General features: G+C 40.4%; 1 protein-coding gene across 5 annotated transcripts in view; it reads left to right on the top strand.

The window, feature by feature from the left end:
- AUTS2 (activator of transcription and developmental regulator AUTS2) overlaps window positions 1-18,119 on the top strand; it is a 1,198,592-nt gene that overhangs the window by 813,609 nt on the left and 366,864 nt on the right. For all 5 annotated transcript variants that reach the window (XM_074189338.1, XM_074189337.1, XM_074189335.1 and 2 more), the window contains one exon: window positions 16,463-16,492. In XM_074189338.1, coding sequence (XP_074045439.1) covers window positions 16,463-16,492 — 30 coding nt within the window. The remainder of the gene's footprint in view (window positions 1-16,462; window positions 16,493-18,119) is intronic.

Here is an 18,119-nt window from a genome sequence, read left to right as displayed (position 1 = left end):
ACTCAGACCACACAACTTTAAGTGTCTTGAGGACGGATTTGAACTGGTTTCTTTCTGACTCCTCTTTCAGCACTGTTCCACCTTGCTGCCTCCAAATTGTGGTCTTCAAAGGACTCATTGTTGGGAATGTTACAATGAGGACTCCATTTTTAGTATGAGTTGTTCTAGACAGACAGCAAGCTCTCATCTAACTCTAAAATTTCATGATCTATGCCCTTTTTTTCATAGAACTTTGATGAATATCTGGTTGACCACCTTTTCCCCTTTTCCTATCAATTTATATTCTTATTGTGGATTTCTGAGAATGATTTCAGGTGTCTGTCATTCATAAGAGGTAATCTGTTAACCTTCTCAATGCTTTCTTCTCTTTTTCCCCTCTGCTGTTGTTGCTATGAGAATGCCATTGAGTTTATCATTCGGTTTTCCAGCTGAATTTGCCATAGATCTTGCCGAGTGGGTTTATGATTGCTGCCATCCAACCTGGTGTTGTCGCTACTGTGCTGGCCTCTTAGATTTAAATCTGTTGCTTGTATTTCCTTCTCTGAGAGTTACAGAGCAGCATAGCCCATCAATACTGATGTCTTCATATCCTTCTCGCCTCCTTGGATTTATGGGGTAAAATAAACCCCTTGCCATAGAACCTTTTATTGATTACTCAAATACATAATAAAGCTTAAGGATAAAGGAGAACCAAGGAAAAGGGACTGTTCCTTGCCAGAAAAGTGACAATAACAATCTTGAGCCTCACGGGACTCTGAATTTTAACTTTGCCAACCTACTTGTTGGGATAGAAAGTCCCTTTTCAATGAGTAAGCCAAGGAGGAATTGGGAAATTTTTTCCATTTATTTAGTAAATGACTTTTAAAAAATTGTAGGGAACACCAAATAGTACAAGAGTATTCTTCGGGCTTAGTTAAGTTAGTCACTTTATCCCCAGGTAATATGGACTATAAAAGAAGGAGAAATATTGTATATGACATCAGTCTGAGGAGAGAGGAGGTATACAAAGACCCTTCCCTACCATTAATTTCTTTTTTGCTTGGGGATCATAGATTTAGAGTAGCAAGGGACCATAGAAATTTTCCAACCCACTTATTTCTAACCCTCTTATTTTGAATGAAGCAAAAACTGCAGCCAGAGAAATGAAATTGAACCTTTTTTAAACAATCCAATTTTTTTCTGAGTTCTTTATCCCAAGTCTTCCAAACCTGCAAATGCCCATCTATTAATGACTGAATGTCATAGTATATGATGATGTGCTAAAAGAAATCCAAATTCTTTTCATTATTCCTGTATAATAGACCTGAAAGACCACAGAATCAAAGATTCTGAGTTGGAAGGAATCTCAAAGGCTATGGGACTGGGAAAGACCCAAGGGAAAAAGGAAAAGAGAAAGTCAGGAATAGTATGAGATAATTAAAAAAAAATTTTTTTTTAAGTTGGATTTGGTTTCAGTGGACCCAAGATTGAATTCTAATCCTGCAACTCCAGGTAAATAACTGACCCTCTTTAGGCCTCAGTTTCATCACCTGCAAAACATTAAACTTTTAGTCTCCTAACCTCACCTGAATATCTCCATTCTTCTAGTGGGACTGAACAGCATTTATCACTCATCTCTTCAGACCCTTGGCACCTCCTGTTATCTCCTAGTTAGAAATGAGCCTGTTCTTCCTATGTGGGCACATTTTGTTCACGGTGTCTGCTCATCTGTTTTCCTTTTGCATCTCAGGTATCTGTCTATATACTGTCTTCCCCAACTAGTCAGTGAATCCCACCTCAACTACTTAATAGCCCACTGTGTTTCTGAGGCTATGTCACCAACCCCTCCATAAAATAAAGTCCATAAAAATGAAAGGAACTGAACTCAATGACCCACACAATCTCTTTTACTTCTAAATCTATGATCATATGATATCCATTAAGTCGGGGCCTCAACTTAATCTTTGTATCTCTTCCAACTGCCTTCCAACTGCTCTCCATGTCGGAAACACTCAGAAAAAGCAGGATAGTTTAGAAACTCAACTGATGCCTCAGTCGTACAGTGGAGAGAGCTCTCTCTTGGTGGAATAGAAGTCTACTATCAATACCAGAGGTCTCTGAGTAGATGGGCCTTTTGAACACAAAGAGGTGTTTGTTTTTTCCTACATTTTAACTCTTAATTTTTGACACAGTGGGAAACTCCTGCACCACTGCCATTTAAAATGTGACAATATGGCAGGGTTGTGATTGCCTCTGTCACCAGGGTGTTGGTGACTGAAGGCCAGGAGACAAAGCAAATGAGCCCAAAGACAGAGCCGGCTGCCAAGGCAGTGTGTTCCACTGCATTTTAATTTTCTTTTCCCTTACTAACTGCCTTTCTGGTCTGACTAGGAGTCACTCAGGGATACTGAATCCAGAATTTGTACAACCTCTTTTCAGGGCCCTTGATTTTAATCAGAAATACACAATGATTCCTTTCCTCCAAATAGAGAAATTCAATCCCCATTTTAAATTCAATTATTGTAATTGCAGCATTCAGGGGGAAAAATAATACGTCCATTTTCTAATAAGAGATGGTGGAGACAAAAATTGCTGCATGTAGTATGTCAAAACAGGAAATCCAAGAGAGGCCAACCAATGGGTGCTACATCTGGGTAATTTGTATTTACTTGTAACCAATTTAGAGTCATCGTTTCCTCCTTCAGGTAGACCAGAGATGATTGAGTTCTGAAGTCAATGGAAAACATAAAGGCCATTAATAAGTAACAGTTATTTTTATATCCTGATTATGAGTCTGACAAATTATGAAAAGAAAAGAAAGGAGGAAGGCAGATCCCCAGTTCATTAAGTAGGATCAGTAAGCCAAGTTACAGCCCTTTGTAAAGGCAAGGTTAGGTGTTTAAGCATTATTCGGATCCTTATAACACCAATACATCAGTTTGTCTCTGGTCATGTTTATGTTGCCTGTAGAATTTTCTTTCATTTAGTACCTTGCTACTGGAAAAACCCCCATGTTGAGAAGTTGATGGTGCATTATTAAAGCCTCGGGCCTGAGGGAGCCCCGTTCTTTTCCCCTACTGTTCAGTCTCAATTGCTTTAGCTGGTTTGAATTTGTAAGAGGAGAAAAAGAAAAGTTTGAAGACTGTGAGGTTCCTTTTTTTCCATTTCCATTGGTTTTACTTTTTAAAAAAAATAATTTCTCAATCTGATTGTCATAGCATTTTCTTAGTCAATGCTCTCATTGCTATATCTTAGAAATTATTTTAGAGTTATTTGGATATACAAACTTCCATATATTTATATTTTTAAGGAGTATATCTTTCCTATCTATTAACACAAATACATTTTTTTTTTTGGTAGAGGCAGGTAGGGAGGAAGTAGAGAAGCCTATTTGCACTGGAGTTTTGATTTCATTAGTATATAAAATTCTGAATGAGGAAATTCCTTCCACATAGTGATACCCCATACTGTCAGTTCTTGCCTAAAAAAAGATAATTGGTATACTGAGAGATTAAGTTACTTGTCCAGGATCACAAAACCATTAACAAGATTTTCCTGACTCCCAAGTTTATTCTCTATCCTTTATACTCTAGAATTTCTCCATTGACATACCTCAAGTCCATTCTGTCCATGCCACCTTTTCAATATTATATTTTCACAGACCCATCTCGGAATTAATACTCAAAACCTCTAGTTTCCAAGAAAATATACTTATCTCCTTCGTGGTCTAGAAACTCATCTATCAATTTTCTAATTAATGTTGTTTTGAACTAATTTAAATCCATTGTAACCAAAATCTACCTTAATGATCTGAAATCCCACCAAAATATTATTCAGCCCGTCTCTTGGGATGCAAATTGTTGTATTTTAGTTTTGGACTAACTTCTCTCTGTAATGTTGTTTCATTAATTGTGGTTTCAGAGCACTAATGAAATGATGGCATAGGAGATAAAGCCTGCATTGGCCTGGATTAGAGGTTGGCAAATTATTGTCTATGGACCAAATCTGTCCTGCTGCCCACTTTTATATAACAATAAACTAAGATATTTTTATATTTTAAAATAAATTCTGTTGTATTTTAAAATGTAAAAACCATCCTTAGCCAAGACCATAACAAACTGGGGGCAGCCAGATTTGGCCCTTGAGACATAGTTTCCTGACCCCTGCCTTAGACCTCAGATAGAAAGTACAGATTTCCTTAATGCCTTATACATAGTAAATGTTCCCCAAATATTTCTTGAATGTATTCATGAGCCAAGAAATTATTCCTATTCCTACACATGTGTTCCAAGCACCTCAGAACACCACATGCCTGAATACTGAATGGATAGCCATCGATACAGCATCCAAGGTCTATGTTTATTCACAAGCCTACAGAGTGATTCCAAAGTTGCATTGTACCATGATTATTTTTGTAAGAGTAACAGCCTCATGTAGTAGAGGGATTCTTAATCTGGGTTTCACAACCCCCTAAGGGGGAACCATGGATAGATTCCAAGGTATTCATGCACTTGAATAAGAAAATAATATTTTTTCTTTTATAATTGTATTTATTTTTTATGCCAATTAAAACATTCTTAAAGGGTTACCAGTCTACCAAAAGTATCCATGACCCCTTCCCCCCCAAAAAGATAAGGACCTTTGGTATAGTGGACAGAGCTGACCTTAGTTTCAGGAATAACTAGATTCAAGATCAGTCTTTGAATCACACTGGTTCTTTGACCCTAAGCCAGTGATTTGACATTTCAGCTCTCTCTACAATTTTTAAGACTTTAATTGCCTGAATAGATACTCATCTGCAGTAAAGAAAAACATTTTCATGTTTTGGTGGTTTAGTGTTTATTTGGAGGAGGGAGGCTTAGGATTGCATTGTGGCTTTTTCATCAGGTGTATCAGAGTCTATCAATGAGATCATAGTTGTAGAATGAATGAATTTCCATACAGACCAAAATTAAAAGACTTTCAGGTCTCATTATTTATCCAGGATCTAAGAGACAGAAACATGATATATTATATGCAGAGGCTTCCAAAATAATTTCTTCTTCTTCCTGTACCAGGAGTTTTTGTTCTGATAAATCAGAAGTATAGCTGATTCTCTTTTGGAAAATAAGTAATTAATAAAATGAGGTCAGTGTTTCAGACTCTCAGCTGCCTTTAACTGAACAGTCTCCAAGTTACATCAAGATTCTCCATTAGATACAAGAATGGGGCAATAATGATGAGGGAACAACATTTCCTTGGACAAATCTTTAAATGACTGAGTATGTGATTTTTTTTCTTCCAGTGATCATCTTTATACTTACAATTAGTTTCCTCCCCAGCCTTCCTGATTTTTTCCTAATCAGAACCTGAGTGTTCGAGAGGCTTAGACTCATTTTCTTGAACTTCCCCCCCCCATATGTTTCAATCATAGGATTCCCTTTACTTATTTTATCTCAAGTCTCTGTCTGGGGGTTTCCTGATGGGTAACCTGGCAAAGAAATGAATTCAGATCATTCCAAAACTGCTGGAAAAGGAAGTAATAGGAGATGGAATTCCTAGCCCCTGTGGCTGGCCAAGGAGCAAGAGAAGTAGACTGCTGCTCCACAGAATAGAATCACGAGATGCTAGAACTTTGTCTGTCTCACTGACACACTTAAATGATTTGTCTGGACAGGAACTATTCCTTGACTGAGATTTGTTGAGTTCATTCCCTTTCCACTTCTTCCCTCTCCTCCTTCTCACCACTGTCTGGTGGACTGTATTTTCTCTTCCCTAAATCTGTTACTTCATGTACTTTGGTATTATTATCAAAAGGAAGAAAATGAAAAATGGGAGAAAGGAAGGAAAAAAAGAGAAAAAATTATGATAATGAGGAGAGGAGGATGACATTTGGAAATGTTCTCCCATTTTATTCCATTGGATTCAAATCCTTCTTTGTATTCAGTGATCTTAGAGTCTGCTTGGGAAGAAGAGGAACATAGATGAAAAGATTACTGCCCACACTCCCATGGATTTGAACAAACTCATCTCTTAACTTACCTAAGACTCTCACTTGATTTTAATCAGCAAATTGGGCCTTGATCTCAAAGAACTTCCAGCCCAATTGGATAGAAATGATACATCTACACAAAAAGATGTATACTAATACCACCACAGATTTTACTTTGTTTTTATATGTTTTGTTTTTCACTAAAAATCTGTTTCACATCATGCCACCTTTGATACCCAGTACTTCCCCAGTAGTAGATCTTGAGTCTCATTAGGTAAAAAAACAAATTTTGTTGTTTTTTTTTTCATTTTATTGTAGTCACTGACTAGTATAGTGCCTCCTAAAAAATATCATGGTGAATACTGGTGGCAGTTAGATTCCCAGTCATTTAAGAATTTCTTGAAGAAAATGTTGACCCATCACCACTTCTTCTTTTGATAGTTGGCATTTCATATTGCTGAATAATATTAATTTCTAACTTAGAATCCTAGATTTAGAGCCAGATGTGATCCTAGAGGTCACCCATTCATTTTCCTTCATTTAGGAAATGTAGAAACTAAGTTCCAAAACTGATGCTCTTCAAGGAAGTAACTGGGACTGAAAAATGTTAAAAAAAAAAAACCAAAACTTACATGGGGTCACAGACCCCAAAAATGTCTGAGAAAGGATCTGAATTCAACTTTTCCTGACTCTTAATCTAGCAGTCAGTCTACTAGACTGCCCTTGTTGACTGGTCATTTCAACTCTATGCTTCATTGTCTTCAACCATAATGGAAGATTATTGGACTGGGTTGATCCCTAAGGCTTCTTTCCCCTATATTCCTGAATGTTCTAGGAGTTTTCTTTTTTAAAAAAAACTATCCATTTAAGTAAATGGGGTTAAGTGACTTGCCCAAGGTCCTGTGGGTAGGTGATTATTAAGTGTCTGAGGCTGGATTTGAACTCAGGTCCTCCTGGCTCCAGAGTGGGTGCTCTATCCACTGTGTTACCTAACTACCCCCTAGGAGTTCTCTTTTAAAAAAAATCTTTACTTTAAAAAAATTAAATGGAAATTGAGTTACCTATTGAAAGAAAAATGAAATATAATCACATTTCTAGCCTTACCAACCCAACCATTTAATACATTGAAACTCATTCTACTTTCTCAAGGTTGACTCCAGTCAGGCTTTTTTCCCCTTTCTTTTTGTAAAGCTTCCTATTCCATTCTTTCATTAGACTAAAGAAGATGAGAACCCCCTGAGGTTCTCCACTCAAAAAATTTACTGCCAAGACTGAAGGCCCCAAACATCAGAGAGATTTAATTAATTGAACAACCATCATGTATCTACTACTGTACCAAGGTTTTGTATCTGGATAAAGAGTTGAGGGTCAAAAGAAGTAAATGAGGATGGTACTTTTTCCATAAAGACTTATAGAATGACTAAGTAGACAGTAAGACAAAGTCAAGATAAAATTTTAGAAAATGACCCAAGGGACAATAATGTGATCCAGTTCTAATTTGAAAAATGAAATAATAAAAGTTCAGTATTAGCCATCACTGTCAAATAATTCTACAGCCACCAAACTGACAATCCTCAAGGACAGACTCAACTGTTACTCAGTCCCCTACTCAAGGAACTTCACTAAGTCCCTATTACCTCTCGAATAAATTTACAAAATTCCCCAGTGAGCATTTCACACCTTCACATTCTGGCCCAGAACTAAACTTTCCAGACTCCTTTCACATCACTGCTCCTCATGAACTTCATGGCCTTGTTCTTTTGTTCCGTCATCTATTTCCTCTACGTAACTAGACATATTCCCTGTCCTATAGGTGAAATGAACTTCCTCCTAACTCTACAACTTAGCACAGTGCTTGTAAAATAATTGTTACATAATAAATGTTTGTTATCTGAATGATTATCTGTCTTTTCTTCTTGGAATTTTTTGCAAGGCAATGGGGTTAAGTGACTTGCCCAAGGTCACACAACTAGGTAATTATTAACTGTCTGAGACCATATTTGAACTCAGGTCCTCTTGACTCAAATATCAATGTCTTTTCTCCCCTTATCCCATCCAGTAATAATCATCCTTTCTTCAAAATTATTTTGTATATTCTTAGTATATATTTCATATTTACTAACTTGCATGTGTGTACATGTGTCATTACTTCTCAAGAAAGGAGGTATGTAAATTTTTGACAGCAAGATTGCATTCATAATAGACTGGGTACAATACAAAGATTTGATATACATATTTATATATTTCTTTGTGTATATATATAACTTATATATAACACATAGTTGTATAATTTATATAACAATATATTATACATAATTTATATGTTATATATAATTTATATATAACATTTATTTATATATATATATATATATGTGTAAAATTTCCTCTGAATTTCATCATCATCATCATTGAATATTTATTAAGTGCTTACTGGGTACCAGGCACTGTCCTAGGGGTTAATATAGAGTATAATGCCTTTAATAAAGGGATTTTCATTTTGATCTCAGTATCCTTAGCATTCATTACAAAGACTGGTACATAGTAGAGCCTAATCCATGCCAGTTGGTATTTTCTTTATTCATTGAGTTTTGCTGAATATCCATTGACTCAGCTCTCAGATAAGCCTTGGAAAGAGCACTGGTTCTAAAATCAAAGGATCTGGAATCATATCCTGCCCCTGATGCTTATTGCTGGTGCCACTGGACAAAGCATTTCATGTCCATGGATCTCAGTTTCCTCCTCTGTCAGATAATAGAGTTGACCTGGCAGCCTCTGGGTTCACTCCCCTCCTCCCCTAACCCTGCTGCCTCTAGACATCCTTGATCCAGAGCAAGCCGGGGGGGGGGGGGGGCTCTTATTTAGATTATCAGGGTCCCAAAGGGCCAGACCATCCCCAGCAGGCCACCATCATGCCATTCCTCTCTCTCCAGATGAGGATGGTGGCTTGGCTCTGAGGACCTCCAATGGCTTGCCCCCACCTGTCAAGCCTGATCCTTGTATTTTACCCGGCCCATTATGAACGCAATCTTTCTGTCGAAAATTTGCATAGCTCCTTTCTTGAGAAGTAATGACAGCAATTTCTTTCCCCGCGCTCCCTTTCTGAGTGTCTCATTTAACGGCACCTGGGAAACCGACAGGCTCCGAGATGAAAAGTGAAAGAGAGCAACTGATTAAATCATCATCAAGTCAGGCCTCAGAAAGTCAATTCTGCTTGCCGTCTGCAATGATATCCTTTTATCTTAAAGTAATGAGCTATGGCACTTTTGCATCGGGTAATACGATAAGTTCTATTAGCATGTTCCATTTGCCTCACAAGCAAGGGCAAGCCATCTTAGCAAGCTCATATCGCTGCAATCAGAGCAATTGGCTTCCTAGGCAGAGGAGGAAAGAGAAAGCTCAGGGTGATTTTTATGGATCACAACACAGTGGAAAAAAAAAGAATCTCTTGTATTATTTTAACCCGTCACATGCTTTACTTTCTTCCCCCACCCCATCAGCAAATTTGGGCTCATTAGTCCATCCAAGTCTAGGGAGAGGTCAAGCTACCCGGGAACTTGTGGATCTCCAGCTCCATTCTAAGCAATGGAAGATGACGCCATATTTACAGTGCTGAGGGTTAACATCTAGGCTAAGGAAGATCATTAGAATTGACTGAGGATGATAAAGCCCAGCAACTGACTCCTTTTTTGTAGTTGTTTTTTTTTTTTTTTTGCAAGGTAATAGGGTTAAGTAATTTGTCCACAGCTAGGTAATTATTAAGTGTCTGAGGTCAGATTTGAACTCAGATCCTTCTGACTCCAGGGCTGGTGCTCTATCTACTGTGCCACCTAGTTGCCCCTGAGAAACTGACTTCTAAAAGTAATTTTGGTTGCATGTTTCCCCTTCTTCAAAATCATTAGTAGTGAGTCTCTAGATAGTCATGGATTAATGCTATTGATGACAAAAAAAATCTGGAGATTTTGTTTGTTTTCTCCCTTAAGCATGATATCTCTTTGAAGAGGATTGTCTTTCAGTTTGCAAAAACAGAAATTTAGATTGTAAGCTCCTTAAGAACAGGAATTGTCTTTCAATGTATTCTCAGACCTTAGCCTAGTACCTTGTACTACCTCCATCTCTTGGTCCTATCATATAGTAAGCTCTGAAAGGGCAGCAGTGGATAGAGCACTGGACCTGAAAAACTCATCATCAGATTCAGCCTCAGACATATTAGCTGTGTGACCCTAGGCAAGTCACTTCACCCTGTTTCCCTAAATTTACTCATCCACAAAATTAACTGGAAAAGGAAGTGGCAAACCACTCCAGTTTCTTTGCTAAAAAAATCCCAGATGGGGTCATAGTGATTCAGACATATCTGAAATGAATGAACAACTCCTTAAATAAATATTGATTGCCTGTTGCCCAGAGAGAAATGAAAATAAAGGACAAGATGCTTTACATATGATTTGTTTTTGTTGGTGTGTATTGCAAGCCTGCAATTTATTTCATTCATAGAAGTTGTAGTTGGTCCAATCAGTGATTTGACCAAAATCGGACAGAGAGAGAGAGAGAGAGAGAGAGAGATGTGTGTCATGTTGACCTTGAACACCTTGGAATGCTATTGTTTGAAGTGGGGATGAAGATGGGGTCCGAAGGTACTACCAATAATGTCCCTAGGTTGCTGCACTATACATTGTGTCCCAGCTGGAAACAGAGGACATTCTGAATACTGTTTCATCAAAGGACATCATCCCCCTTTGAAGATGCTGTAAATCATATTAACACTTTGAGACTTTTTAGCAAGAAGCTTCTTGAAGACAGGTTGGATTTATATCAATTTCAGAGGACTTCAACTCACTAAAATGGGCTCTCTTTTGTGACTTTATTCATATTTTTTACATTGATTTTGGGAACATGAACCTTTTAATTAGACTCTCATTTTACCCAAGCAATTTTATTTTGTCATTCGTGCACAGAAACTATTGAGAGAGTGGTATTGGTATCATTTTACAGCTAGGGAGCAAGACACCTCAAATGCTTCCCAGTTTCAAAAAGCTTCTTTCATTGATTGAGGTAGGGAATGGTAAAATAATTTAAAATTTCACTTTCAAGCTCCTAAATTATCGCAGATTAATGTAAGTAATGTGAAGTGAGTCCTTTGTAGATTGACAAAAGTAAAATGATAAAAGTGACTATTCTGGGGCCTTTAAAGTTTCTTCCAGTTGATAAATGTAGAATGATAATAGTAATAATAATAGTAATAAATAGTAATAGTAATAATAGTAACTAACATATATGGCCAGGTATAAAGTTCTTTACAAATATTTTATCATTTAATCCTCTTTCATATAGGTGATATTTTGATTCCCATTTTACTGTTGGGGAAGCAGAGGCAAATATTTTTTTTTTAGGTTTTTGCAAGGCAAATGGGGTTAAGTGGCTTGCCCAAGGCCACACAGCTAGATAATTATTAAGTGTCTGAGACCTGATTTGAACCCAAGTACTCCTGACTCCAGGGCCAGTGCTTTATCCACGGTGCCACCTAGCCACCCCACAGGCAAATAGTTTAAATGACTTGCCCAGAGTCACACAACTAGTCTAAGGTCAAATTTGAATTTGCATCTTCTCAACTCCGGGTGTGGTGAGCCTGGAACCACCTAAATTCCTAACTAGAACATAAGATGGGGCAAATAGGGACTGATTAGTATGGTGTTTTTTTGGTGTGTGTGTGTGTGTGTGTGTGTGTGAGAGAGAGGGGGGGGGGGGAGAGATTAAATTAACAGAATATTCTGGTTTTGTCTGAACAAGAGGCCTCAAGTGAGTCAAGATGAACTGTCAGCCTCATAGAAATCTGTGTTTATTGAGGTGCCAGTGAGTCAGATTGTGCATAATGTTTGAAGGGCATAGTTGATATCTCAGGGTCCTCCCTTATTTTCTTCCAGTTTCCTCTGGGCAGGTCCAAGAATAGAATCTGTTTGCCCAACCACTACACTTTGGCCATGCCTTTTCTCATGGCCATGATGAATGGATTCAAGATAAGAAATAGGTGTTATGGCAAGGTCCGTTGAGCAGAGTGGAGAGCTCTCCTCAATGTCATTTTCGGTGATATATTCGAACATTGTCCCTTGCTGATAAAACCGGGCTCCATCATTGTGGTGTTACATCATGTCCTGGGGATTTGAAGTGAATCAGGGAAATGGCATCGACTTGACATCAGAGATCCAGGTCTAGTGGGAATGCAATCTTAGGCCGGATTAGGTAATCACCCTCTTTGAGGAAATGAATTCAGGCCAGTCTCACACCTGTGCTTTTTAATGATAGGCTCAAGTAATGACAGGATAAAGGTTAGAGGCTCTGATGAACAATGAAAATCAGACCTTCCTTTCTGAGGCCTCTGCTTGGGGCCTCTAATCTACTCGAGTTTTCAAGCATACATCCTGTTATATTCAGAAATACAGTTTCCTTCAGACCCTTCGAATTACCATTCTCTCCCCACCTTTCCCACCCCCTGCTTTGGCTTATGTCTCCACTATTTCCCAAAGGAATATATATGTGTGAGTGTGTTAAAGGGAGGAGGGAGGAATGAGCTGCTTCTCCAAGGACCCCCCTCCCACCCCCACCCCTGTCTGATGCTTAAGGGAATTGTGAACTAAACCATTTAATTGTTGATAGGAGAAATGCAATGACCAGCAGGCTCCATTTTTAGCATTGCCCCTCATTTCCTTTAAAATGAAGGATTTGTAAGTTCTCTTCTGCCTTTGGCTAAGCTGGGGCCAAACTCAGGAGATTGCATCCACAAAAATCTGGATCTGGTCCCCGTTACTTTTCAAAATCCAGTCTTTCCTTCAAAGGCTCCCTTTGAAAGTGGAGGAGGAGGAGGGTTGGTGTTATTGTAATGTGTTCTTTCTTTAGCAAGACTTCCCTGGAAGGTCAGGTCCCTCACCTCTAGGCCCTGGCTAGCACCCTGACCTTCTGTTCAATCCAAGAGCAAACCCCAGTGTCCAAAGGCTTCAAATGGCCAGTCACCGGGCCCCAGGCTCTGCATTGCAGTCCTAGAATGTCTCCCCCTCCTTCCCCCATTTTTAACGTTCTGGCAGAGAAGACAGACTCTTTGGAAGTGGCTCCATGTGAATGTGCCTAAATTGGAGGGAGTATCCAGGAACCCCAAAGGGGAAAATTTGAGGCCTCTCTGGGCCTCCAGGGACCCCCAGCGGAGCCTGGAGCCTTCCAGCCTTGCAGTCTTGCAGTGTATTGGCCATAAATTTCGGGCTGTGAATCCCCCTCCCGCTTTTTTCATAACGCTGCCTCATAAACCGCTGCCAGCCCGGCTCGGCCCCCTGGAACTGGGGCTCCCTCGTCTTCGGCTGCCGACAAAACCCCCTTTGAGGAGGGGAATAGACCTCTTGTGTGCGGGGCGCCCGGCTCTTTACAGAGTGTGGAGGAGCCAGGAGCCCGGCCGGCAGAGGCGGGAGCTGTGTGCCCAGCGCCTTTATTGCCTCTGCATAATTTATGAGCTGGAGGGGGCGGCCGCATCCGCTCTGCCAGGGGCTGGCACCAGGGCCCCCGACCGCGGAGCTGGAAATTGGATGACCGCCCCTGCTGAGCTGCCCGAGGCCCCGGCCTGGGGGTGCTCAGCGCCGCGGCCGGCAGGGCCGGGGGCTGCCAGGCAGCGGACTCTCCTCCTCTGCCTGGCACCAGGCAGCCCCGGGATGGAGACCAGCAGGGCCCGGCCGTGCCATATGCTGCCCTCTGGGAGGGGACTAAGGAGGGGGCGCCGGCAATCACTCCGGGCGGAATGAAGTGGACCTTGAAATGAGAACTGGACTGGCGGGAGCCGGGAGCCGGGAGCTGAGCACTGATGGGGATGGTGGCCCCCCGCCAGCCTGCAGGAGCCCCCTGCCCAGCGCCCCAACCATCAGCTGTCCCTGATCACCCACCAACCACAGCAGGGGCCGGGGAATCCCCCCCCCAGTAAGGACCCCACCACCTTGTGCTCTCTGAAGGTGTCTCTGACTCTGTCTCTGTCCCTGACTCTGTCTCCAAGGCTTTCTCTTGTTCTGCCAGTCTCTGTCTCTTTCCCTTCCTCTTCTGTCTCTCTCCCACTCTCACTGTCTCTCCCTCTCTCCCCCTTCCTCTCTTCTGTCTCTCTACCTCTCTCTCTCTTTTCCTGTCCTTGTCTCTCTGTCTCTCTCTCTCTCTGACCTCCTTCCTCTCCTTCTGTCGCTGTCTGATACAGTCTCTCTCTTCCCCTTCCTCTCCTTCTCTTTCTCTCCCTTCTGCTCCTTCTGTCTCGACACTCACTACCTAGATGACTTGGGGACAAGTCCCTTAAGCTCACCAGGCCCAGTTTCCTCCACTCCAATATAAAAGTAGACTAGATTGCCTCAGAGCGTCCTTTCAGCTCTAAATCTGTGATTTGATGATCATGTGACCCTAAGTCCATTTTCCATTTTCTTCCTTGACTAGTTTCTTTCCACAGAGAACTAAAAGAAGCCTCTCCTTCTCTCTCTCTCTCTCTCTCTCTCTCTCTCTCTCTCTCTCTCTCTCTCTCTCTCTCTCTCTCTCTCCTCTCACTGTTTCTGTTTGTACATATATACCCATATGCACATACATATTCATATGTGTGTATATATACACATACGTGTATATTTGTACATATATACATAGAGAGTGGATGCTCATTTGTCCATAGTCATGCGCATTGTCTCCTCTGTGAGAATGTAAAGAGAGGATGGAGAGAAAGGGAGACAGAGTCAGAGAAAAGGAATCAGAGACAGGCAGAGGAAGAGAAAAAGAAAAGGAGACAAATACTGAAACACAGAGAGAGATTGAGAAAAAGATCCTGAATGTAAACTCAGTATAATGGGTTTTGGGTCTATGGTTCAGTCACTTCTGTTTTATTTAACAAAATTACCACCTTCAGCAATATGAACCCTTGGTAACCTTTTGAGGAAAACGATCAGAGATTGAAAGCTGGAAGGAACCTTAGATTTGATCCTGTTTTATCTTCTTACTTTACAAAGGAGGAAAATGAGTAGTTAAAGGACACATGGGATCACAGGATCATTGACTTGGATCAGAAGAGACCTTTGAGATCAAATTGTCTGGAATACACTAATTTGATAGAAAAACCAGTAAGACCCAGGCCACATGGATGGTAAATAGTAGAACTGGGATTCAAACTCTGGTCTTCCGACTCCAACTCAGGTTAATTATGATACTTAAAGTAGTCCAAAGCCAGTTGGAGAGCCGAGACACAGTTTGACTCTGTGTTCCAAAAACACTTTGTTCTTCCTTGTGAGTTCATCACCATTGGTCTTTTGCCCATAGTGTGTTCTTTTTAGGAAATTTGAATTTCTTTTCTGGGCAACCAGACTGGTTAAGTTAGCCATGACAAGTGGTGATTTTTTGCTGCCAGTTCCCATTTTCTTCAGTGTCAACATGAGAGGGTGTGATGGTCAGGGGTTTGCATTTTGGGCACCATTGCTAAAGAAGGAGTCATCAGACTGGAGTGTGTGTGTGGAGATAGGGAGCAGTAGTGACGAGAGACCTACAGATGATACCATGAGAGGATCAGGGGACAAAATTGGAGGTGTTTAACTTGGAGAAGAAATGATTTAAAATAGACCAGAGATTAGCTGGGTAGCCTAGAAGATTGAGCATTGGTGGCGGAAGTCAGGAAAACCTGCTTCCTCAAATCCTGCCTCAAATATCTACTAGCTCAGTGACTCTGGGCAAATCACTGAACTCAATTAACCTCAGTTTACTCATCTTTAAAGGGGGATGGTAAGAATACCTACCCCTCAATATTGCCATTCATATCAAATAAGGTAAGAGATATATAAACTATTTTCTATCTCTTAAAGTGATATTTTCTGTCTGTTGTTGTAATCATATCCTCTGTGGTCAACTCTAAAATTCCTCAATAAATTCTGGGGTTATTCAGTGCCATCAGTCACATTTTTTTCTTGTATTCCAGTACTTGGTACATTCTAGACATTTAAAGAATTGGATAGATGGATGAAGGGATGGATGGATAGAAGGATGGATCGATGGGTGGATGGGTAGATGGATGGTTGGATAGATAGATAGATGGATGGATGGATTGGATGTGGGTGTGATTTCTCTAATCTCGTTGAAAAAAGGATTGTATCCCTAGATTGCCATAAATTTTCTTAGCTCACCTTCATCTGTAGTTGAATGATGGGACCCTGGAAATTTATGCTCTGGCCAGTGAAATGTCATTTTTCCTGACCTACAGTCACTCCCACCTGTCACCAGATATGTATGAACTGTCCCTAGGAAGAGCTATGTAACACTGATGTCATATAAAACTACTAATTCACTCATTGACATTTTTTTGTGACAGTTTCGTTTGATAGCCAGATCAGTTGGAGAATCTCTTTTTAAGCAGCCCCATGCATCAGCTAGCCCAAGATGCTCCCCTTCCCCCATTGCCTTCACCATGACTATTTTCCTCCTTCAGAAACAACCAAAAAAGTCTCCCTTTAACTGATCTTTTTTTTTCTTTTTCAGTGTGACAGTGACAGTGACCAAGAAGAGAAGGTAAGACCTATTCCATTTGTACTCTAGAGTTGGGTTCATTGTACATGCACACAACACACATTCCATAACAGTATACCTATCTGGGCTTCCTTTTATAGAGAATTGTTTTTCTTATGTTATCCAAGTGTTTACCAAGTGCACCTTTCTGATCTTGAGGTAATGCATGTGAATCATACAATAGGACTTCCATCCCTACGTGTTGTATTAGTAAGGATGACTTTGAAAATGGTCCTTTCAATATTGGTTGCACTTGGCCCATAGTATCTTTATTTATGGTAGAAGAATAACATTTATAGAAAAATGTTGAGAAATAAGATGAATAGATAGCAGTCTTCTAATTGCCTCCCTTTGCCATAATGGGGCATCGAAATTGTCAGTTCACATTATGGTAATTAATATAAATGTTATTTGAGCCTTCCCGTTAACATACTTGATTTGTTCTTGTTATGTACTCCAATACTTAACTCTATTTGCTTTTCCATGCACAATGGTTTTCTTGATAGAAAATATTTTAAATCTTTTAATATTGATTTTGGGCAACCTGCAATTGGGTGGCGGAAGGGGAAAAGGGACCTCCTCCTCCTCTTGCTCTCTGGGAAAATCGCCTTCTTTTCCTTTGGATCAGAGCATAGGTAGGTAGCTTCTTCATCAGGTATTCACTGAACTTGAGGGACTCATGGCCTCCAGACCTCCACTTAAACAGCTCTGAGTGGACCAAGGAAGGGAGCCTATTTTTCGAACCTCCTGGAGAAGGATGGACAACAACCTGGTAAAGTGAGCCATGATGGGTTTAACATCGGAGAACATTGAGTTCTTTGTTTGGTTATTGATCTGTCTTACTCTTTTCCTCCTGTATCTTCTCAAACTTAATTTATTGTTTCTTCCATCTAATGAAAAGAGATTCCTCCGAACCATGGTTTCTCTAACCATTGACCATCTGGTGATAGGACATTCCCCAATCCCAACTTGTGACCTATTTGCCACTGCCCTTTCCCTAAAGATGGACCTTAGTCTATCCACGTTAATGAATTTCACCTCTTTACTGTAGAAAACTTGGGCTTATCATTTGGGGAGGGGGATTCTTTCTCATTGTGCACCATTACTTCTGAAGCCAGGAGTCTCCCCTCCCTCTCCGCTGCCAGTCGGGAAGAAAGATCTAAGGGCCTTGGTTCTTAGCTGCCATTAATTTGAATTCAGCATATGTAGCCTGTTATAAAATGCGAGACATCATCATTTGAGCAGGTCAAGCATATTCAGATGAAGACAAATGGTGCTTATTTGATTTCCTTAAAATCAGGAAATGAAAAAAGTGTTCTCTGGAGAAATCATGTTCTGCCTGACTAAGATGATAGACCAAAGCATGTCCCCCAGATAAGAACCGGCTCTCGCCTTGAGGTTTTTATCTCTGAAGGACGGCCAGGACTGTCAGCTTGCTGACATATGCATTATCCATGTCATTTTAAACAAAGTGACCTATGGAAGGGTGCACTGTGCCGTGACATGATAATGGGCTGTTGGATGACAGGTAAAGTATACACTCTAAAGGAGGCCGTGTATTATTCCTTTGTTTAACTGACAACCCGGCGCTTCCTTCCCTTAGACAGTGGGATCCTCAGATCCCTCTCCA

The sequence above is a fragment of the Macrotis lagotis genome, chromosome 5 (genome assembly GCF_037893015.1).
Source record: "Macrotis lagotis isolate mMagLag1 chromosome 5, bilby.v1.9.chrom.fasta, whole genome shotgun sequence".
NCBI classification, from domain to species: domain Eukaryota; kingdom Metazoa; phylum Chordata; class Mammalia; order Peramelemorphia; family Peramelidae; genus Macrotis; species Macrotis lagotis.
The sequence above is the reverse complement of the archived record's forward strand: the minus strand, read 5'-3'. Positions and strand labels throughout refer to the sequence as shown.